Here is a 24,251-nt window from a genome sequence, read left to right as displayed (position 1 = left end):
TGCACTGCCACACTTGGATATTTTTGTTATTAATTATGTGTGTACATGTATGTCTGTGTGGTATGTGCAGTTGAGTGCAGGTGCCCAGGGAGGCTGAGGGATAGTGTTGTTGGATCCCTAGGAGCTAGAATTACAGTGGTTACGAGACAATATGTGAGTGGACGCTGGAAATTAAATATGATCTCTTGTAAGAGCATCAAGTGCTCTTAACTTGAGAGCATTTCTCCAGGCCCTCATCTGTCTTGTTCTATTATGTCCTATCCTGTCCAGTGAGGAGAAGAGACCTTGGTGTCCATGGGGAATTAGTTATCTGCTCAGATATTAAAATCCAGGGAAGCCCAGTCTTTGCTTATAAGGCACTACACACATCCTCCTGGATACCAAACCACTCTGGATGACTGATTATACCTAGTCAATGTTATGTAAAAGGTTGTCGCACAGTACTGTGGTGGGGGTGATGCTGCACAAGTGTGTACGTACAGTTTTTATTTGAAACTACAGCTGCGGGGTTGGGGATTTAGCTCAGTGGTAGAGCACTTGCCTAGCGAGCGCAAGGCCCTGGGTTCGGTCCCCAGCTCTGAAAAAAAAAAAAAAAAAAAAAAAAAAGAAACTACAGCTGCAGAACCCGTGGATACTAACTAGGCTGGTTAGGAACCCCAGCTGTGCCTCTCATTAGTAAGTATCTTAGACCCTCCCTCTAGAAGCCTCAGAAGGGTTCTAACTAGAGTTCTTAGGAGGCATTTGAGACACAAGACTTGTCACTTTAGAATAAGAATCCTTGGGTTGAAGAGGATGGCTCAGGAGTTAAGAGCACCACCTGCTCTTCCAGAGGTCCTGAGTTCAATTCCCAGCAACCACGTCGTGGCTCACAACCATCTGTAATGAGATCTGATGCCCTCTTCTGGCATGCAGGCGTACATGCAGATAGAGCACGCACATACATATACACAAAATAAATAAAGCCTAAAGGAGACAGAGGATCCTCAGAGTAGTGAAAGTGAGGCAGGGTTTGTTTGTTTGTTTGCTTGCTTGCTTGTTTTTAACTTACAAAGTCTGGGACCAGCCTGAAGAAGTGGGTGGGAAGAAGCTGGCTAATATGACAATGTGGGGCAAAACAGTGGCTTGTATATTCCTGGTTGCACTTCTCTGCCCCCTGAATTCCTCACTGGCTGAGTCTTCGAGGACGTGCAATCTTTCCTGTTTCTAGCATTGCCCCTCTCTAAATCGCCTATCCTACTGGTTCAGGACACAAAACTTTATCTCACGTATGCCCTAGGTTTCCAGAGTCCCTCCTTCCAGATATGTGGCCAGGGTCTTGTAGCAGAGGACCCTGCTTGTAACTTTTCAAACCCAGGATGAGCTGAGAGTATCTAGCCAGTTAGGGAAGACAGGGGCCCAGGGCTATTAGTGATTTGTGATTCGTTAATGAGCTTTCAATGCACCTCCCACGAGGAATGGACCACAATGAATTATTTTTTTACAGAGGCACATAAAATAATTAATTTAAAAGAACCTAAAGCTGGACATGGTGGCACTTGCCTGTAATCCCAGCTCTTGGGAGGTGGAGTAAGAAGATCAGGAGCCAAGGCCACCCTTGGCTCATAGTGAGTTGGAGGTCAGCCTGGACTACGTGAGGCTCCATTGAGTCGGGGAAGAAGCCACTAGTGATAGTGTCTCCTGATCCTCTGGCCATCTTGCTTTTTCTTCCTCTATATTTTCAGACTTCCTTAGGAGTCTGGCGGAATGGTCCTGTGTGGGTATTTAGCCTGATTCCTACATACTATAGAGGGAAAAACTGAGGACCCAAGAGAAGAAGGGACTTGCCTGGGGCCATGTGTTAAAGCCAGGACTCAAACTCAGCTCTTCAGGTCCTCAGCCCAAGCACCTCTTCTTCCTTGGTGATCACTGCACAGACTGAAAGGGATAGGGAAATTCAGGCTGGAAAGAGGGAAGAGGTGTGGGTAGAGACCCGAATGTCAGCGTAGAGGAATTATACTTATCTCCCACAAAGTGCAAGCCAATCGTGCATGCTGGTCCAGCTCCTTGAACTTCCCAGTCCTTTCCAGGACCACTGACACTTGATCGGCAGACTCCGGTGCAAGCCAGATTCCATGAATTAACAGAGGTTCCCCATTATGTGCCCATGTCTTACAAGAACAGGGGGCCAAGTGACACATGTCTTTACTTCTTATTGATGAAAAGTTCTAAACTCAGGGAAATCGACTGTTCCCGCTCTGGTCTGACAGAACTTCTTGGGATGCTAAAAATATCTGGACAGCCTACGATGGTAGCGGATTCTACGTGAGCCTTCTTGTTACTGTTTCAAGGGGGTTTTTTTGGTGTTGTTGCTCTTTGTTTGATTTTTTTAAGATTTTTTACTTTATTTTTAAATGTGTCTACATGTGTGCATGCATGTTTGCATTCATACATGTTCACACAGGTCTTTGGAGGCCAGAGCTGTAGAACCCATCTACAGCTGGAGTTACGTGCAGTTGTAAACTTCCCCCAACATGGGTGATGGGAACTGAACTCTGGTTTTCTACAAAGAGCAATGGATGCTCTAACCATGGAGCCTTCTCTCCATCCCTTTGTTTATGCTTTGAGACAGGATCTCACAATGTAGCAAGCCTGGCCTCAGACTTCTGCCTCAGCCTCCTCCATGATGGTTTACAGATTTACACCACCCAGTCCTGTTCATGACGGGGCCCAGTGCCATGAGGAAGAGAGTATGATGTGGGATTGAGCACTGGACTAAGAGTCCGGAAGGCCCCAAGTTACTCAGGGAGAAGTCACTTCCTCTGTCTGGCCTTCACTTCCTGCTGCAAAGCGGTGCAATGGTCAGAGGCTCTTCCAACCTTCCCTGGGCAATCCTGACCTCAAGCGCACAGAAGCGCAGAATTCCGCAAACTCTGTCCCATCTCACCCTCCCCGTGCCCAGCCTTCCACGTGGGCTGTCTACAACCTCTGTGCCCATCTCTTCAGTGCTCCCTTCTTCAAACTCCGTATCACACTTGGGGTGAGCGGTTGCAGGAATTTGCGCCGACACTGTTCTGTATGTATTCTATTCCCTTTGTGGTGAGCACCCCCTTGCTTGTGCTCTTGCTGGATTTCTCTCAGGTCTTAGGTGAGAACTCACTTCTTGCAGGAAGACTGCCCCGTCTCCCAAATCCCAACGAGACATCTGTCTAATAATACTCTTTGTCCTGGTACCTACGGCTCCCTGCAATTTTTTTTCCTAACAAAACACATCTTTTCCAATGTTCACTGTAACTATACGGTTGTATGCCAAAACCTCCAGAGCAGTGCTACCCAACAGCACCCTCTGCAATGGTGCAGGGGATGGACAGACTTCCAGTTACTATCCAACAGCACCCTCTGCAATGGTGCAGGGGATGGACAGACTTCCAGGTACTATCCAACAGCACCCTCTGCAATGGTGCAGGGGATGGACAGACTTCCAGGTACTACCCAACAGCACCCTCTGCAATGGTGCAGGGGATGGACAGACTTGCAGGCTTATGTGGTATTCAGAAACTGAAGACCAGACAGGAGAAATGACTTCTCAGTGAATTAAGCTAGGGGTTTCCTGACTCCTAGTCTAATAATACTCTTTTCTACGCCATACCAGGCCCTCTTCCTCATGGCACTGGTCACTCTTCAAGAACTCAAAGCCACATGCACACTGGTACACACCTGTAACCTCAAGTCACACGTAGGGGCAGCTATCATCCTGGCTATACCTCACAATGAAATGAGCCTAATGCTATGAGGGAACTGTGTGTGTGTGTGTGTGTGTGTGTGTGCACACGTGTGTGTGTGCATGTGTGTGTATGTGTGTGTGTGCATGTGTGTGTATGTGTGTGTGCATGTGTGTGTATGTGTGTGTGCGTGTGTGTGTGTGTGCGTGTGTGTGTGTGCGTGTGTGTATGTGTGTATAGGACATGTGTAAACATGTGTGTACATGTATGTAGAGACCAGCAGTGAACCTCACGTGTTACTCCTTAGGTGACAAGCGTTCTGGTTTTTGAGGCTGGTTCTCTCACTGGCCTCAGGCTCAGCTAGACTGGCTGACCCACAAATCCCAGAAATCCTGTCTCTGCCTCCCCAGCAATGTGTGTGTACCACACCAGACTTCTTAATTTGGGTGCTGGGGCTCAAAATCAGGTCATTATGCTATGCAGTTATGCAGTGAGCACTTTGCCCACTGAGCTATCTCCTTGGCTCCTCGACTATTGCTTTTATTTAAGTTTAATCAGTTTACATTTGCTCCACCATGTGTGGATGATGGTCACTCAATCCTGAACTCAGAATAATCAAGAAAGTCTCTCTCACCCAGGTGACCTCATCCTATCCTCCCAGGCATTTATGGGGCAGTTATGGTAGTGAATAGCGGTGGGCGACCTTATGTATACAGTCAGTGGTTTACAAGGGATGTCTGCAAAGCATCTTTTGGCTTCCGGTACAGTTGTGGGACTCCGTTTCCCACTTTGTAGTGTGTGTGAGGGTGAATGAAATGGAGAGGGGTAACACGTGCATGCGTTAGTATTCATTGTTGGGACAAAAGACTGACAAGCAGCATCTGGAGGAAGGGTTTATGTTGAGGGAACACAGTCCACTCTGGGTAGGAAGGCCCCGCAGTGTGTGAGTGGCTCTGGGCTGTGGCGGCAGGTGCGTTGGCTGCTTGCTCACAACTAGTGGATCAGGAAGCAGAGACAGTGGGAAATTGTGCTTGAACAACCTTCTCCTGATCCCCCTTTTCATTTGGTTTGGAACCCCAGCCCCTGAACAGTACTGTCCACATTCAAGATGGCTCCTCCCTCTTTTGGAAAACCTCTCTGGAAAAGGCCACCCAGGCACACCCACAGGCGTATCTCCTCAGGACTTCTAGACCCAGTGAAGTCAATCGTGGAGAATAACCATCACACAAGGCTCAGGAGGAAGTGGAGGGTTCAGACTGCAGCTGGCAGGTTCAGAGTGGGCCAGGGTCTCCCCGTGACTCGACATCCAAATGAGACTTAGCATTTGGGAAGGAGCGAGAAACTTTTCTTTCTCTGGAAAGGATACTTGGGAACAGATGAGGCGTGAACAAGGCAAGAGGACGTGAGCAGGATGCCTGGAGATCTCCTCAAGGCCATGCACACTGGAATCCCCCACTTTGGACAAAAGAGGAAATGTGTTTCTCCAGGACACCCCAGCGGGGCAGCCCAGGTGGTCTCTGCCCTTGTACCTGCCTTTGCTTTATTCCCAGCCCAGCTCAGGAACCAGCAGGCACTCAGTTCTTCTCCAGAGCCCCCTCCCCTTCCTGGAATCTACCACAAGTGACAGGCAGCCTGGGGAGCAACAGGTGGAGGCTGGCAAAGGGCCCTCTGCTCTGCCAGAGGGCGAGATGGGGCCTCAGCTCGGCCTTGTGGGGCTGCCTGGTGGCTGGCTTCTCCATCATGGGGGAATTCCCCTCCTGCCTCAGAGTCAGCTCCGCCCAGCCCTTCTTCCTGCAGAAGCTCAGAAAGCCCAGCAGCCTTCACAGGGACACAGGGACGCATGGCCACACTCACTGGGCACATCTTCAGATCGCCTCGTGCTTCCTCCGGTGAGTGACCTGGGCTGAAGGTAGGTGTGACAGCCCAGGAGCATCACATGGTGATGCCAGGGCTACCAGACCTCCCCAGCTGTGTGTCAATAACTGCTTGGCCTCCTCTTCTCTGCTAGCTGGGGTCTTTTGCTCTCCAGCCTAGCTTGGTGGGTCCACCTAGGGCCTCGAATTCTGTGCCTCTGCTCTCCGCTGAGCCTCCTTTGCCCTCTGACCTCTCTCTCTCTCTTCCTTGTACTTGTTCTGACCAATCTTCTCTCCAAATGTCTGCAACTTTTCCCAAGAAAAGAGAGACTTCCTTCTGTACCATTCCTCTTTCTGAGGGGCAAGGGAGACTCTCTCTCTCTCTCTCTCTCTCTCTCTCACATGTTTTCTACGTGTGAGAGGGCATGTTTGCATCTGTGTCAGGCTCACAGGGGTGGGTACATATCCGTCCATGGGAATGTTTATGTTTGTGGAGGGTCTGAGTATCTGTCTCTGTGTGAATGTGAATTTTGAGGGGGACGGTGTGGGATGAGCTGGGGAATTTGGAAGTCTAAACCCAGACAAGAAAGGATAGGTGGAAACCCATCTCCCTCCCTGGGGAGGGGGGGCACAATAGCTGTTGAGCCCTCCTCAGCACTGGAATGGAGGAGCCCCTCTCCTGTCTCCAGACTCCTTTGCTCTGAGGCCCACTGCCTCCTTTTGACGGTGAACCTTTCACCGAGAACTTGAGGCCCTGGGAGTGGGCCAAGGACTGGCAGACGGTGGTGACTTCTTTTCTGATCACGAGCAGTCCAGTTTTTCCAAAACTGGTCAGAGGGCCAGCCTAGGGAAGTCCCTGGCTAAGGGAGGTAGGGGCCGGAGGCTGGGTCTGACATTTGACAGTGACCTCTGGGCTGGATAATGAGGGAGGAATGTGTCGAGATCTTAGAAGACATGAGAAGGTATGGGGTGGATCAAGAAAACTGCTCTTGGGGCCTGGTAGGGCTTCCCAGGATTGGGAAATGTTCTGGTCCTGTGGTCTGCCTCCCTTAGGAGCTAATCTCATCCCACTTCCAGAGAAGATGACGAGGAGCAAGCTAGGATCTCAGTCTAAAGCCAACTTGATACCCTGACCTGGAGTCAGGCGGGCCAGGGAGAGAGAAGCTGGGAGAAGGAGAGACCCAGGACTCCTTGAGATGGTGGGAGGGGCCTGGCTGGGCCAGTATGTGACGAGCTGGGAATTTCCCTGGTGTCATTGTCCTTTATTCTCTTCCAGTACTGTCCTAGAAACCAGAGAATAACAGGCAGGTTAGGGACACAGGAGAAAGAGGAGAACGAGGCTGAAGAAGAAGCCAGCCAGAGGCCGGCTCCTCAGACAGCTCTCAGACAGATCCAGGCAAAGTGAGGCCCAGCTGTAGGCCCGAGATCCCCTTCAGGAAAGGAAGAGCCACACTCCTAGTTGCCCCAGACCATAATTACCATGCTTCTTATCGCTAGGGTCATTTCTCTCTGTGTGTGCTACAAACCATCACTGCTATTGTCTTCATAGCCTTGCATAGAAAGCTAGATTACAGACCAGGAATGAGTGGCAGGGCCAGAATCAAAGCCCAGACTTCTGGACCCACAGGGGAGGAGGTTTCCTGGGAAGAGGGCGAGTTGTGAATGCAAATGATTTCATTCTCCTTGAGAGGATGACTGAGGGGATACAGAGATGGCTCAGTAGGTAAAGAGGCTTGTTGCTAAGTCTGACAACCTGAGTTTAATCCCTGGGACTCATGTAGTAGGAGAGAAAGGACTCCTACAAACTGTCCTCTGAGTGCTCCATACGTGTGCTGTGGCATGTGCTGGGGAGACACATACACAATATATACTTGTAATAAATACCTACATATATACATACATAAATACATGTAAAAGATACTGAATGAACACACACAAAAAATTGTGTCCTTCATAGCCTATGAAGATATATAGAATTAAATATGCCTTTTTAGGCTAAGGGGAGCTGGGACTACAGACTCAGTTCAGTTAGTGACTTTTTTGTTGTTGTTGTTTGTTTGTGCCTGATTTGATGGGGAGGGGTTGCTTTGATACAGAGTCTCATGTAGTCCATGCTGGCCCTGGATTCTTGGTCCTCCTACCTCTGCCTCCATAGAACTGGAGATTGGAGCAGTCATCACTATTTCCAGCTGACGTGCCGTCTTTTCCGTTCTTTTCTTTTTCCTTCTGGCTGGGTCTCTGAGGTACGAGGGATCGAATCCAGACTCTCCAGCAGGGTAGGCCGGGACCCTCTGTAATCACCGCCAGCACTCTCTCAAGTCCTATTTCAGTCAGGGTCACATGTTTGCCATTCCTTATCTCAGTTAACTATCACCCAAATCTCTCTTTTTGATAAGCACACACCCAAGAGCAGAAAGTACCTAGAATCCACGAAGGGTTTTATATTCTGAGGCTGCCCCAGGCTATGGATCCAGGAAGAGATCCAGGATTGCTAAGTACTCCCACCCCAGCCTCTCAGGCCCACTCTCCCCCAACCAAGGCTCCTCGGCTTCCGTTCTAAGACAATAAGACTCGTATTTCTTTGGTTCAAAGTTCTGTTTCTAGCCTGGGAATGAACCTTAGCTCAGTAGACAGAGCGCTCGCCTATCACACATGAATATGCTGGGCCCTCAGGAGAGTAGAAAAGAGATGTGGGGCTGCCTCCCAGAACCCAGGACCAGGAGTCATGAAAACCAGAAACTGAATGTCTTCCTTGCTATACAATGATTTTGGGGCCAACCTGGGCTACATGAAACCATGGTTCAAAAAGGTAAAGAAGGGGTAACAGGACAGCTCGGTCAGGAAGGTGGAGGACTTGAGCTTGGCCCCCAGAGCCCAGGTAAGAAGAAGCTGAGTGCAGTGAGGCACACTTGTAGTCTCTGCACGGGGGATGAGCAGATCCCCAGGGCTTCCTGGCACCAGCCTAGTCTAACTGGTGAGTCACGGGTCCTAGTAAGAGACCTTGTCTTAAAGGTGAAGGGCTCCAGAGCAATGACAGCCAGGTTGACCTCTGGTCCCACACACCTGTGTGCTCCCCATACACATGCACACACACACCACACACACACACACACACACACACACACACACACACACACAGGCAAACAGCTGTGTTTCCCATCAGTTGGGGTGTGTATCAAAAAAGAAATGCGTGGGAGCCCAGGCACTGGCATCAGTATTAATCTAAAATTCAGGGTCATACCTGCCAGGAAATACGAGGCTTGCACTGGCCCTAAATGTTGTTCCATCCACAAACGACTGCCGTCTGTCTTTCTTCCCTCTTGTTCATATTTCAGTAGCAAGTTTCATTATTTATTTTGAATAGGGATAGGAGTTTGATAATTTTTAAAGACCATTTTGAGGCTGGCATCCTGAGTTCTGTGTCCTGTTAGCTGGTGAGATGCTGTGGTATCATGCATGAGAACCTGGCCTGGCTCTCTGTATGAACTTCTGAAAGCATTCGTCTACCTGATCTCCACAGATTGGATGGGAGATGAATTGTGTAAAAATGCAGGCCTAGCACACAGTCCATGTTCTCTCTCTCTCTCTCTCTCTCTCTCTCTCTCTCTCTCTCTCTCTGCGCGCGCGTGTGCGCTAGTGTGTCTTGTTCTGATTATGTGCTCATATGTGTGGGAGGGTACACACATGCCTAGAGTCCAAAAGAGGACATCATGTACCCTGATTTATCACGATCTGCCTTCTTCCTTTGAAACAGGGTCTCTTACTGAACTTGAAGCTAGGCCAGTTAAGCCACAGCAATCCTCCTGCCTCTACCCTCCCCCACCCCAACACCACACACACACACACACACACACACACACACACACACACACACACACACAGAGCCCCACCTGGCTTTTTATGTGAGTGCTGCCTATTCACACCAGATTCTCACGCTTGTGCAGCAGGGTTCTCGAGCTCTCCACTCATTTCCCGGCCCCCTTCATGTTATCTTTTAATGCTTTAATAGCACAGCGCATGCCCCCCCCCCCACTTCCTCCTTCTGCTATGTGATTATGCACAGTCTTTTCAAGGTATGTTTTTAGAAGTGTGCACTTGGCTCCTTTTTGGAGCCTCCCTGGTTGAGGCGGCAGAGGAGGGAGTGGCAGAAAGAATGAGGAGCTGTCTGCTTCAACACAAAGCAAAACAAAGCACAGGCAGTGTGGCTCTCCTCCCAGGTGGGGCTTTTCTGAGGATGCTTGTTGACACTCTAGAGGATTAAGTGGTTACCACCTACCTGAGTCACTCAGCTCCAAACTTGGAAACTCCCTTCCAGGCTACTGGCTGATAGAGGATGGTAGGCTAGGGCCACCTGCCTCTCACCACATCCAAGTCCCAAGTCGAGGGGAGGGAATCAGAGAAGACAAGGTTGTTGGGTTTAGCAGTGAAATCTATCAATTCATGGAACCCACATCTGGCATCACTGTTGTTTTTCAGACGCCTACTGTGTGCTGAGGCTCTGTCTTTATCATATTCGTCTTCACAAACACTTGAGAGGGAGGTACAATTATCCTCATTTTTCTTTTCTTCAGAGCTTCAGAGCTAACTAAGAAAGGTGTGGTGGTAAAGCTGGAGAGAGTTCACCTCGCGCCCCGGAGGCCTTGGGTTCAATCTCCTGTACTACAGAAACAGGGCAGTGGTGGTGCATGTCTGTAATTCCAGCCCGTGGGAGGTAGGGGCAGGGGAATCAGGAGTTCAAAGTCAACCTACATAGCAAATTTGAGGCCAGGGAAGGAGAAAAAGAGAGACCCATCTTGACATTGTAGAGACGATACAGCACTACGGACAGAAGGCAGACAGGACCGTGAAGCAAGGCCCTGGGTTCTGGTTTTGGTTGTGTCAGTCAGTGTGTGTGGCCTTGAGCAGTGCTGACGTTCTTGGCATCTCAGATGGCACAGCGTTCTGGAGTGAAACAAGGCTTACAGGAACAAGAAGGGCAATGACCTTGAATGGATGACTGGAACTGATAAGAAAGTTCTGTGTGTGATTGTGAGAACTTATCTCCTCACTTGAGGCTCATGCAGGAGGATGGAAGTCTAGAGCAGTTTGGGCTACACGGTGAGACCCCACCTGCCGACCCACCCACCTCAAGAGAACCATCCACTTGCAGGTATCGGTGTTCTCCTCCCTTCTTGTGGGTCCTAGGGATTGAACTCAGGTCCTCAGGCTGGTCAGCAAGCATCTTTACCTAACTCTGCCTCATCTCACTGGGCCCTGGGTAATGCTTTATTGGCGGGGATGGTTGGTGGTGATGGTGGTTTTTTTTGAGACATGGTCTTACTGTGTAGCTGTGGCTGGCTTTGAACTTACCATGTAGACCAGGCTAGCCTCAAATTCACAGTGGTCCTTTTGCCGCTGCCTCCAGAGTGCCAGGATTAAATCATGGGCATTTAGGAGAAGGAAATGCCCAACTTTCTGAGGTCAAATATCTTACAAAACCAGTGGGAAAGGTATGTAATCAGAATGGAAATTATTGGAGACTTCTTTTTTTAAAAGAAAATCTCAGTGCTGGGTAGTAGATTAGAGAGAAGGGCTGGGAAGATTAGGAAGTGAACATTCAAGGAAGAGGTGAATTGGGAGGCATGGGGGAAGAGACAGAGAGACATAGACCTTTGGGGAGTTGATACGAAAGACCAGGAATCCACTTTCCCCTGCAGCCTGCCCCGAGGGTGATTGTGCAGCCTCTCTTCCTCCAGTTGGTCTTCCTCCAATCAGGGTTAAGGTCTGTGCACACGTCTTTCCATAATGTGACCTAGAATGTTGTTTTGAAAATCTGCCCACTCCTTTGAGGTCACTGGGACACAGGTGGCACTGAACGGAGGGTCCCTGGGAAGACATATACTTAAGTAGGTGCCTGCTCACCTCCAAGTTGATAGTCTCTCTATGTAAAATGAGGGCATGTATGAAATAGTCCCCTAGATCCTCATTGCCAGTACTGAAGGTGAAGACCTGTCAGTGTTTTCAACAATTCCACTGACAGGAAATGTTTCAGTTTTCCTGCCCCCCTCCCCCTCCCCGTTTAAAGAGATGTCCTTTATTCCAAGGCTTTCCAACTTTCAAAATCATATGTGTTCACATCTGTGGAGTCCAGAGGTCAATGTCAGGTGGATTTCTTAAATGCTTCCCACTATACTTCACTAGCCAGGGTCAATCGTTTACACACACACACACAATCGTTTACACACACACACACACACACACACACGTGTGTGTGTGTGTGTGTGTGTGTGTGTGTGTGTGTGATTCTTTCTGGTGGTGGTGGGGTGGACGGGGGTGAGGTCTCTGAAGTACCGTGACAGCAGATCCTGCAGCTGGATACTAGAACAGACCCTCACCCTTGCTTCGCTAGCGATAGTTTAGTGCCTTCCCGCTGAGAAGTCCTCACCTTGCCCTGAAGCCCCCTAGGTTTAATCCCTCAGCTGCTCCACCCAGAGGAGCCGCTGCGGTTGTTTACATCGCAGACCCCGCCCGGGCACCCAGCGCGCAGCGCCATTGGACAGATGGCCCGTCGGTCTCCGGGGACTTTCCCAGGGGCGTGGCGTGGCCCTGGCATTTCCTGGTACTGGCCGGAGCTTAGGTTTGGCGAGTCTGGCGTCGGGCCCTGAAGCGCTCTCGTCCTAGGGTGAGCGGGGCCGCTGGGGGGATGGGCGGACGGGAGGAGACCGGGGCTTGCGCGGGGCGCGTGGCCTAGTGGCGGGAGTCCCGGCACAGTGAGTTGTCGCCGTCGCAAGGCTTAGGGGGACTCCCGGCCGGAGGAGCCAGCCAGGTGCGCATGCGCACCTCTTACGGCGAGCGCTTGAGACCTGCTTGCGGACTCCAGCGAGCAAAGTTATGGGTAGCGGTGTGCAGACGTCGTAATGACGAAAATCATCACCACGCTTATTGGTCGACTTCCAGATAGCCTTTCTTGTTTGTTTTGAGAAAAGGTCTTACTGTGTAACACTGGTCTGGAAACTCGCTGTATAAATCAGGTTGGTCTCGAACTCACAGAAACCCTACTGCTGTAGCCTCCCGAAAGCGATGATAAAAAGCGTGCAGCCAAGTGTTGGTCTCTAGGCTTCTAGTATGAAACTCATCCAACTGTGACATTCCTTCAAAGCATGATTGTTACTTTTTTTTTTTTAAAAAATATGTTTGTTTATCGTTTGCACGTGAGGTTTAGGAAAGTTTGCCTGATTTCTTCCACCTGTGGGTAATCAGATTTGAACTCAGGTCCTGAGGCTCCTGGCCAGCCTTTCTCCATGAATTTTACTTTATATCTTCACCATCCAAGTGAGGAAAACCAGGTGTTGGGGGTTGGTCTGGTGCTGTGTATACTAATGCTAAAATCTGAACCCGAAGATCTGATTACTTCCCAGACAAGGGAATTCTCACTGCCCTTCGTTGTGTTAACCTTGCCCCCCCCCCCCAATTTAAAGCTATTGGATAAATAAAAGAGGCTACAGATAATTACTGAGGAGAAGAGGAAGAAGGAAAGGAGAAAGAAGAGTGAGATGCCCCCTAAGATCAGACTGATGGGACAAATAACAATAAGTACTTGGGGAGCAGAGCTGGGTATTAACCTCTCTAGTGTTAGAAAAATAGATTAGGGGTAATTCAACCAGTAATTGTGCAGAACCTGATTGAATAAATCTAGTAGGCCTCAGCCTTAATTATTGGAGGCTGGCTGGGTCAAATTAAGAGCTAATAGGGTATTTGATAACATTTAAAGCAACACCAGGGCTACTTGGAATTCACAACCAGTGAATTGCAAAGTCAGGATTCCAACCAGGCATTTGCCTGCAAAGCCCCCCAGGCTTCATCCCTATTGAGTTTTGCATACCCTGGAGGGGCCTTTGTGCACACAGGTGCTGGGTTGTAGATACCTTGAGTTTCCCGGGAATAAATTTCCGGGGAATAATCTAGGAGTGTTTTTTTTTTTTTTTTCCTACTTTGGGCTGTGTTTAACAGTCGGGCACTGTAGGAAGTTTCTGTGCCTCTGAGTGAGGTCATGTGGAAGTGGGTTGTGCCGTCCATGTATTCATCTTGTACCCGGCAGTGGGTGGGAATTTGGTGCTGTCGGTGAGGAACTGTTTTGGTAAAGGGGAGGGAGGGACTTTCGTGGATGAAGCAAAAGCCTCAGCAGCAGCCATCCCCACCCCCTTGCTGAATGGCAGTGTGGGAAATGGTGTAGATTCCTGATGCATCAGTTTGACTTCACAGTCAGTCAAAGTGGGATTTGATCAGCTCTTACTCATGCTGCCAACAATGAGGGGTGTGGTGGAGGGGAATTCACACTCATGAGTGGACAGTCGGGGACTCTTCAGAATTTTTTTTTCTTTTTTTTTCTTTTGGTCCTTGAGAAAGGACATTGTGTCATTATGTTAGGAGTGTGGAACAGTCACACTAGCTTAGCAGACTCAGTGTCTCTTTGTAGCTAGTAAATGGCCTGTGACATTAACCGGTAATGATAATTCTAGTAACTACACTGAGAAGTTTTTTAAACGTGTGGTTTTTACATTCAGAAATCATTTACTCTTTTTTTTTTTGGGGGGGGGGGTGTCAGTGTCTCTTAGTCCAGGCTGACCTTAACCCTGCAGCTGAAGATGACTTTGGATTCCTGGTCCTCCTGTCTGTACCTGCTGGCACTGAGGGGTGTTCTCTCTGACCTGTTAGTAGTCTCAGATTTTAGCTGGGCCCCCTGTCAGTTTTCAGTTTTACATTTATTCATTTGAACTGGGAGGGGGTGTGAGTGTATGCCAGGGTGTTCATGCCCCCATGGAAGTCAGAGAACAATTTTCAGGAGTTGGCCCTTTCCTTCTGTCATACGGGTTTCTGGGCTTGAACTCAGGTTGTGGGGCTTCGTGACAAACAGCTGTACTCTCTGAGCTGTCTTGCCAGTTCTAAACTCTGTAATTTTGTTTTATTGTATAATAGGGTCTTCATAGCCCAGGCTGGCCTTGAATTCATTTTGTAGCAGGACTTCTGATCCTCCTGCATCCGTTTGAGTGCTGGAAGTAGAGGCATGCACTGCTATGACTGGTTTTATGTGGTACTGGGGTTTGAACCCATAGCTTCATTCATGCGTGGTAAGCACCATACAGCTAAGGTATACCCCTAGTCCCAACGGCTCTGTTCTTTTTCTATTGGCTTAGACTGTCATCATGAGTATGTCCAGGGAAAATATTTAGGTATTAGTCCTCTGCGGACACATTTAATCTTGACTCTGAGAGCAACAGATTGGAGTGTTCAGTATATTTATATATCTGGTCATGTTGTCCCCTCCACATGGGTGTCCTGTGAGTGTGGGTGTAGCTGGGTATAGGAGCCTGTTCCTGGATGCCCATAGCAGTTCCCTTGGGGCCCCAGGAAGCCATGGGTCTGACTCATTCCTTCACCTCCAGTACTGTGTGTCTCTGGCCCGGATGTCCCGGCTGGGTCAGACCAACCTGGTTTGGGTATGATGGTGCTCTGAAAGGTTGTTTGTCTGCCTCCCTCCACTGAGTAATGGCTCTCTTCTGTGCCTATTGTGATTTGGCAGGCCCTGCTTACCTGCTTTTTCCCAGCTGTATGTGAGCTCAGCTTGTTCTCATGCTGAACCCTCCCTCACACCCACCATCCTAATGCCCAGACCAGTTTCTAGCCTTTCCCATGGCTGCTTTTTCCTTATCTGTCAAGTCTCAGCTCAAATGTCACCTCCTCAGAGGGGGCCTTCCCCGCTCTTCCTATGCAAAACACACACCCCTCTCACTTTCTGTCATGTTACTACTTTGTTCATTCATTTATCATTATCATGATAAATGAATAAAGTAAATTTGTGAGCCACGTGTGGTGGTGCAGGCATTTACTCCCTGCACTCAGGTGACAGAGAAAGGCAGATATCTCTGAGTTCAAGGCCAGCCTGATCTATTAGTGAGTTCTAGGATGGATCACAGGAAGGCGTGTTTCCTAATGTTCCTCTGAGCATTCAGCTGGGTGGTATTTAGGCCTCGTTTGTGTGTGAGAGCCTGGTTTTGCCTTCAAGGGCTCCTCCTGGCTGGGAGCTCTGCCTGACAGCATCAGGAGCCTGGGGACAGTGAATTAAGGCTAGCCACCGTGAATGTGGCTAGGGTGTGAAGACATTCAGGGGCACTTGACTGATTAAGAGGGGCTTCCAGAAGTAAGTGAGGTTAATGGTGGGCCCTGAAAAGACAGAAGGTACAGTGTAGGGCCTGGACCTTTTTAGGGACTGAATGGGCACAGCAGATAGGGTGTGAGGTTGTGCTTAGTTGGGGAGCTGTCAACTGGGCTGGGTAAGCCCCCCAAAGATCCCAGGCATGGGAGTATCTGTTGGGACACTCCGATGACTGGGCTGCAGCAGCCGAGCTGGTGGGTCTCCGTGCTAACTGTGAGACTAGTACAGTTTCCACCCCTGTGACTGACAGCTCCTAGTGCAGACCAGGTGGGTGCTGCACCCCTTGCTTCCTAACAGCTCCAAGGGATGGCAGTGTCACCCTGCAGCCAGCGCCAGTGTAATAGGATATCTGTCTGCACACTGGCTGAGGTCTTTGCTGAAGATGTTAGCATCTCAGCCACAGGTGACAAGTGACCCCACTTCTCAGACTTCTGGATAACTCACCTCCAACCCTCTCCTGGCCTGCGTGCTGTGCCAAGTCTTCTCTGATTGATTTGTCCTTTGCTCTGTCCCAGTTGTACCCAGGATATGGCTCAGTTAGTGGAGTGCTTACCTACCATGAGTGAACTTAGGGTCTAGTCCCAGTCGTGCTAGTGAACACCTGTAATCCCAGCACTAAGAAAGGAGTGACAAGAGAGCCAGAAGTTCAAGGTCATTCTTTGCTAATGCTTTGAGTTCAGGACCAGCCCCTGTCTAAAAATCTAAAAGAAATGAGTTCTTCAAATGGTAAAATCCTAGCCATTGGACTGCCCTTGTCCATTCTTTGGGTGGTCCTTATTGGCTCCAGCTGGGCTAGTCCTTTCTATGCCTCCCTGCTGACATCTCTGGCTTGTCCTTCTGCTCCCTGTCTACCTTCATCCCAGGAGGGGTGTCCTATTCCCAGGCACAGACAGACCTAAGGTGGCTACCCAGCTGTTGGAGGAAATTAGTTCCTTGTGTTCTTCCCGTGACCTTCACAGGACAATCGATCACTCCAGAGACTGGGAACGCTAACTGCTAAGGACTGGCTGCCTCTTTTCTTTTCTTTTTTTTTTTTTTTTTTTTTTTTTTTTCTTTTTTTAGGAGCTGGGGACTGAACCCAGGGCCTCTCGCTTGCTAGGCAAGCGCTCTACCACTGAGCTAAATCCCCAACCCCCGGCTGCCTCTTTTCTGATGGCTGTCCCTGAAGGGCTACCTTCCCTCACTCACCTTGTCCCTAGACTGTTCCCTGAGCCCTGGAGCACTTTGTCTGCTAAGCACAAGGGTGGACACACCGAGACCTCAGCCTTGGCAGGCGAGTGGGGATGAGAGGAGGGAGTGCTGGCTCTGGGGTCCACACTGAGATTATTCTTGTAGGAGAGAGGAGCCCCTGATTCTGGGGCCTCTAGGTTCCTCAGCCCTGACCTTTACCTGGCTAGCCTCGGCTCACTGCCAGTCATGTTTTTGAGACAGGCTCATTCCTCCTGGCCTAGGACTCACCAATTCGGCTACACTGGCTGGTCAGTCAGTTCTGGGGAATTACTTGCATCTCCCTCCTCAGCTCTTGGACTACAGACAGTAGCCCCAGACTAGCCTTGTATTCATGCTGGAGTTGCAGGTGTGAGCCACTATGCTTGGCTTCTGGCTTTTTAGATTTATTATTTCATTTATTGTGTATCTGTGTGAAGGTCAGGGGACAACTTACAAAGGAATGGATTCTCTTCCATCATATGGTTCCTGATATCGAACTCTGGTTGTCAGTTTAGGGAGCAAAGTACCTTCACCTCCTCGGCCACTTTACTACCACCACTCCCTACCCCCGCCATCTTTAAATATGTGTTCTGGGGCTCATACATAGGTTTTTGTGCTCATGTGGTAAGCACTTTACTGACTGAGCCATCTCCCCAGTGCTCTCTTGTGTTTCTTCCAACTTTAATATGAATGTGTGTGTCCCTGGCCAGTGTATAACTTTGTTTTGGATGCTGTCAGCATGTTCCGGGCAGTCTCGCTGTCTAATTCTAACACAACTTGCATGTGAAAGGGTCATCCACATCTGTATCTGCTGCAGCGTTCATTTTCACTACTGTGTTATATTCCCTGAGACACCTCCGCAGTGTATGGAGTCATTCCCCCCTTTGGGGATTATTTGCTGCCCTTCCAGATGAGCATCTGAGAATCTTCCTGATTAGCCTTTCTCTTCGTAGCCCTTTCATAGCCACTGTGACTCCAGATTGTGTTTCACAGTAAGATTTACAGACAGCTCTGTGGCTCCTGTTTGGTTCACAGATTCAAAATTCTTTTCCTGCCATATTTGGTATAAGGCATCTTCCTATGAGAGGGGAGTTACAGGGTTGCATAAGATAGCTATGGCATTTGGGCACAGAGAGACAGGCTGTGCTGGGTACCCTCCCTCTTGTCCTGCTGTTGGCCTCTCAGCTGATAGTAGAGGCTACCGTGGCTCAGCGATGCCTCTCGTCAGTTCTGGGCTGTAGTCGAGGGGAGGAATGTGGGTATGAAGGGCAATGGGTGTGGTAGATAGGCTGCCAAGCAAACTTTGAGACCTGCTGGTGACAGGAGCACTGGGACTGTGAAGTGATATTGTGATTTACGCCCCACTTGGCTCCTGGATGACTAGTCTTGGGTTAGGCCCTGTCCTCTGAACTTAGCTCTCTGGGAGCAGAGCAGGGATCGTGTTGGGTGTGGGTTCCCAAGGCGTGTGCTTGTTCTTGGCCTGGGGTACATTCTGGATGTTCTCTTCCCTCTTTCTGACCTCTGTGGGTACCTGCACTTTGTGGTGGAGGCTGAAGGGTCAGGGGTTTAAGGCCATTCTTGGCTACATAGCAAGTAAGAGGCCAGACTGGGCTACACAAGACTGTGTCTCAAAGATTAAAAAGGAAAGATGGGTGAGCCCTGCGTAAGGTGAACGCTGTGCCATCTGCTTCCCATCTATTGTATAGGGGCCTCGATCTCCCCTACAGCGTTCAGGAAAGATTTCAGAAGACGGCAGCCCTCAGCTGGGCCTTAGCTAGCTCGGGTTGTTAACCGTTGGAGTTTGGCGTGTAATCTTCCACGATGTTTTTTGTGTATATTTAGGGTAGGCATCCTGTCACACATAATGCACACTTGGCTTTTTATTTTATGTGCATTTTCTGTGTCTTCACAAAGCAGTGAATGTCATGGATTTGAATGCTATATAGCGTTCCACAGATTGACGACAGCAATCTTAGTTTATTTACCAATATCCTTTTGATGGCCTCTCAGGATACTTTTGCTAGTATGAAGCATCTAACAGTCCACTTTCCATCTAGCCCCTGTGTGGGCTGGTGCAGAAATCTCTAGAAGCTTTCATACAGGTTCACTGGGTAGGTTAATACACCAGACAAGGGAAATAGCCTCCAGCTTGCTTCTGAACACGAGGGCTTGATTCCTGATTCTCAGCCTGGCCTACGACACACAGGCTGGTGACAGTATTGATAAAGGGCACTGTCTTCCCGAGATCACTTGAAGGAGCACAGACTTGCTTTGCTGCACAGTCTTGGAGGTCTTGGAACTGCTCCATGGTCACTTGTGATTGCCCTGGTCCTGTGGTAAGACAGCATAGCACAGCAGGAGCCCATGCGGAGAGGAGGAGAGCAGAGTCACCCACCTACTCAGCCATGAAGCAGAAAGGGAAGAATGAGGCACCCTGGGACCGAGCTTTGTAACATGAGGCTGTGGGAGACATCCACTATCCAACTATAGCAGTTACCTTTTTCTATAGGAGACCCAACCATCAGAAACATATGTGAATACCAGGGCTCTGTCAACAAATATGCATGCATGTATGCATGCACACATGCTTGGTTGCATGCATGCATGCATACATACATACATACATACATACATACATACATACATACATTTGCCTGAAAGTGTGGAAACAAAAGTCCCTGGGTTCACAAGGCAACACCTGAGTGTTGTGTCCAGTCCCAGGGCCTGCTGCAGCTAGGGTAGTAGATTGGCAGGTGGTGGGGCAATGCCAGGAACAAGACCTGGTCAGCCATAAGGGAAGCCTTGAGGTTCTAGACCTTACTGGCTAGTGTGAGAAGAGTGACATTTTGCTCCTTACCCTTGGGACCTGGGATATAAGGGCCATTGGAAATAGAGTCGGGAGCAGTGCAGGCACCATTGTGCCAAGTGCCAGATTCACTCTTGGAGAACCCCTGTCTCCTCAGCTGCCTTTCAGCCCGAGATGACTGCAGGTCAGGGCAGACAGAGATGGAAGCCAGGGCCAGGACCTTCCTTATGGGATTCCACCTCCTACTTCTCTGGGCACTGAAGCTGGATTATTTGTTGCACCACAACAAGCTGTGTGTGTCCTTGGGCGGATGACTTAACTCCCCTGAGTCTGCTCCTGCAGCTGTTTAGGCAGGTGGATTGGCCTCCTTGCTGGAAAGCAGGGATAAGCACAGTCAGCTCTGGGCGAGGTAATGAGTGTCAAGGTTCAGCCAGGACCTGGTACATGGTGGTATCAAACTAGGCATTTCGTGTCTTTATCCTCTTGAGCACTCCTCGTGCATGTCATTTTTACCCCCCCTGAGTCCCAGCTTGGGTGTCAGGCAAGCGCTGTGGAGAATGTGTCATGGGGATAGCAGAGACTCCTCTGTAGTGTGGCGCAGGAGAGGGAAGAGGCCTAGAGGCGGATGTGCTGTGCTAGAGGGTCACAGTCCCCAGCTTCATGGAGCCCCGCATGTAAACAGGCCTCAGCTCAAGGCCCTTGCTTTCCTGAACAAACTCGTGGGCAGTGATGAGTCAGGAATCCCTCAGGCTGTATAGGATAGGGCTGGGGTTGGTGACAGCCCTGTTAAAGTCAGAAAGGTGGGCTTCGGCAGCAGTAATCCTGAACTGTCAGAGCTAGAAAGGACCTTTAAAAATGTCCAGTCCAGTCAAGCATGCCGAACACGCCTGGTTCCAGCACCAGAGAAATGGTGGCAGGCGCATCAAGTCCAGCGTTGTCCTTGGCTGGCCATGGCTATCCCAGGACTCAGAAGACATGGGGAGGTCTGAGTTTGAGGCTGACTACACAGTAAGATCCTGTCTCGAAAAACTAAGAACGGCTGGGGCTGTAACTGAGCACAGATGCTTACCTAGCGTGCGGGTTCCATCCGCAGCACCACAGCCCGTAACTAAATAGCAGGGGCCTGGGGGAAAAGCAGAATGAAGTGCTTGGCCCATAAACGTGAAAGGGACTGAGTTTGATTCCTAGAACCCACACAGGAAAACAGGCGAGTGTGTGGCTCCTACCTGCACTCGCCCTGCTGTGGAGGGGACAGCAGAGTCCTGGGGACTTTGTGACCACCCAGCCTAACTAAATCATTGAATCTGCGGGTCCCAGTGAGAGACCCTGACTCAAAAAGATGGTAGGTAGCTCCAGAGGAATGACATAGAGGGTTAACTTTGGTGTGGGCACACACACCAGCAACTACACTCACACACACATATGTCCCTGTGTGTACACAGGCAAAATAAAAAATAAAAAGTTAGGGCCAGTCTAGGATAGAGTGCCGGGGCTGGGGGTCAGGGGGGCGCAGGTCTTAGGTAAGCTGTGAGTGGGGGGCCCCCTTGCCCTTTACTGAATATACCTGCACTATGCCACATACTGTGCTGCGTCCCACCCGCTCGCAGTATCGCTGTATCACTGTATTGGATGTTTCGTTGTGACGTGTTTTTTGTTGAGTAAATCATGTTTGGGAAATAAAGTCTGACATGAGAACTCACCACAGGGCACAGAGATCACCATTTAATGTCTTCACCGTAGCCTGGGAAGGTTTTCATACTCCTCTTTTGCAGATGAGCAGCTGAGGCTCAAAGTGGATGAGTGACTGGCCCAGCATCCCCTAGCTGCAGGGTGAACAGAGCTGGGCCTGGTACAAGGTGAGGCTCCAGGGTGCATTGTAATATACAAGATGGTTCCAGTGTGTGGCCTGTCCGTTTCACCTTTCCTCGTCCTGGGTGGAACCTTCTTCCTGATTCTATGGCTACACATCTCTGCTCCTTGGCCTGCTCTTAAGTCTTGAGGGTTTGGTCATTAGGACAACACCCACATTTATCTAGTTGGCCAGCTTCTACAAGTCTCATTCAGACTTTCTCCCCTTGAGTAAGAGGGCAGGAGTCCAAGGTCATATAACAGAGGAGGGAACAGGCAGCTTCTGTTCTGATATTTCTTTCTCCCTCTGACCACACCCACAGGCATATCTCATAACTCTGCCTCTGCTGGGAACATAGACCTTTGCTACCATAATGTGACGTGCTGGGCCATTCCCTTGTGCCAGGAGACCTTTGCTGTCTCCAGGTTTGTATGACATAGCTGTCCCTTGAACACCCAGAAACCAGAAGCATTAGCAAAGCTTAAGCCCCCAAACTGGGCAGTCTTGTCTCTTCCCCAGGCCTTCTTCCCAGGGCTTTTGGGACAGTCAGGTGAAAAAACAATGCCTGAAACTTAGTACTTTATAAATGCTAGTGGCTATGCAAATTAGCATGACTTTGGGGCCTTCCCTGTGGTTCAGTAACCTATTCTTCTTGGTGCCTGTTTCCACCTTCTCAGCCATTAAAACAGGGCCGTGGCAAGGCAGACTCAGACCATTAGGGTCTGAATGTGGATTGATTGTAGTTCTAACCCTCCCAGCTCTCTCTTCCAGAAGTCAGGGATGGGGGTCCACTCTCCTGCCCCAACCACCCTTCTGCCCCAAGCGCACCCCTAGCTGCTCCCCAGCCATAGTGTGTCCAGCATCACAGCATCCCTTTGTCGCCATGTTTGGTGCTGTTGGTTGACCAGTGAATGTCCTCACACCAGGCCTCTCCAGTTCCATCATGTAGCCCCAGATCTACTCCAGGGAAAGTCATGAAGAGCTCCTCACTCTCAGCAGCCCCAGGCTGCCTCCTTTATCAGTGTCTGTCTCTGGTTTGAGAAAGGTGTTAGTATCTCCCAGTAGGAAGGTCCCTTGCTGAATGGTGGTTTCTGTATAGGAGGCTGCCCCGTACTGTGCTCTGGTGAATGGAGAGTTTTGGGGTTTGGTCTGATAGTGTGTATACAAATGCCAAATTCTGATCCTGAAGATCTGGTTGTCCCCAGATGAGGGAATTCTCACGTACACCAGCCTTTGTTGTGGAAATCTTGCTCCCCAATTTAAAACCATTGGTTAAATAAACCTGGCTACAGCCAATTAATAGGGAGAATAGAAGTAAGCAGAACTTCTGTTACTGGCCTTGAGGTGGCAGGTAGGGAGAGGGAGGGTCGGACGGACAAATGGACAGGATGGGAGAACTGGTGGACAGAATGGAGAGCAGAAAAGGAGGAGGTTACTGTGAGAGAAGATGGAAACTCAAGAGTCCAAGTTTGGCCACTTTCTGGGTGACTTTGTCAGTAGGTGGAAGCCTCAGGGACTCAGAGACCAAGCCCACCTTTGTGTCAGGGCTTCTTCAGAAAGCAGCAAGTGCTGAGGTCCACTGTACATCTATTTCAAGGCCCAGAGTCTGAAGGGAACATGGCCCCTGCCCCACCTCTTGTCTTCCCCCAAGGCCATGGTGGAATCATTGCCCTGTTTACTCTGGTCATGTTTCTCTTGAACTCCTTGCTTGTCAGCCCCTGCATACCAGTGTACCACCTAGCCTTGTCTGGGTGTCTCTGGGATTTTAGAAGTGTGGGGTTAGCACCCTTCCCCCACTCACAGCAGTGATGGCTGATCTGGCTGGGTGCTTTAAACATGGCTCTGGGCCTTAAAATGGATATGTATAGGACCTCAGCACTTGGTGCTTTCTGAAGAAGCCCGACACAAAGGCAGGCTCAGTCTCTGCTTCCCTGAGGTTTCCACCTACTGACAAAGTCACACAGAAAGTGACCAAACTGTCTTATAGCTCTGAGTCTACCGTGGACCCCAAGGTGTGGGGCTGGGAACCAGGCCACCTGCAGCTACTTGCCACTCAGGGTGTCTCCAGCCTTGATTTCTCCACCCGTGAACTCTGTTCCTCCCTTTGGGATGACCCCCTCCCCCCATCCTGTGCTGTGACTGGGTAAAAGAGATGTGTAAAACCTATTTCTGCCCTGGACAGATGCTGGCTCCGGCCAGGTGCAGTCACGGGCTGCCAGTAGGTGAGTAGAGGTCGTGCTGGCTAGAGGTCTGAGGGCCCAGCTGTCTGCTGGTCCTGCCTGGTGCTTCACCCACACCGTCTCCTTTTGCTAAGGGCACATCAGTGTTTGCCACTCTGCAGTGCAAGCTGACCTTTTGAGTTTAAAAAAAAAAAGTCTGTAGCCAACCATGTGTGGGTGTATGGGCAGCTGTCCTTTGCCTCACAGGGCCCAGCAGGGTGTGGGTACCACTTGCAGTGGGTGTTCAGCCCCTGTTTGTCAGCCTTGGGTGGGGGTGGGGCACTTGTTACAGCTTTGTTTCTCCTTCTGGCCAAGTGTGTCCCACCAACCATCTTGGTAAAAGGGGTCTTCGGGCCTTGGGGCTGCAGGTGTTGCTGTGTTGGTAGTGGTGTACAAGGCTTCGGTTCCATCCCCGGTTCCAGAAG

At 49.9% G+C, this 24,251-nt stretch overlaps 2 protein-coding genes across 33 annotated transcripts in view; one reads left to right on the top strand and one right to left on the bottom strand.

The window, feature by feature from the left end:
* Rapgef6 (Rap guanine nucleotide exchange factor 6) overlaps nucleotides 1-24,251 on the bottom strand; it is a 449,393-nt gene that overhangs the window by 13,040 nt on the left and 412,102 nt on the right. The gene's annotated exons all lie outside the window — the stretch shown is intronic.
* The window catches only part of Tnip1 (TNFAIP3 interacting protein 1), a 46,933-nt gene continuing 28,183 nt past the window's right edge, over nucleotides 5,502-24,251 (top strand). For 8 of the 32 annotated variants that reach the window (XM_087573409.1, XM_087573408.1, NM_001443702.1 and 5 more), the window contains 1 exon segment: nucleotides 5,502-5,587. In XM_087573409.1, the coding sequence (XP_087429535.1) occupies nucleotides 5,539-5,587 (49 nt within the window). In that variant the 5' untranslated portion in view covers nucleotides 5,502-5,538. 32 annotated transcript variants of the gene reach the window in all.

The sequence above is a fragment of the Rattus norvegicus genome, chromosome 10, assembly GCF_021556685.1.
Source record: "Rattus norvegicus strain SHRSP/BbbUtx chromosome 10, alternate assembly SHRSP_T2T, whole genome shotgun sequence".
Lineage (NCBI taxonomy): Eukaryota > Metazoa > Chordata > Mammalia > Rodentia > Muridae > Rattus > Rattus norvegicus.
This window is presented reverse-complemented; position numbering and strand designations above follow the sequence as displayed.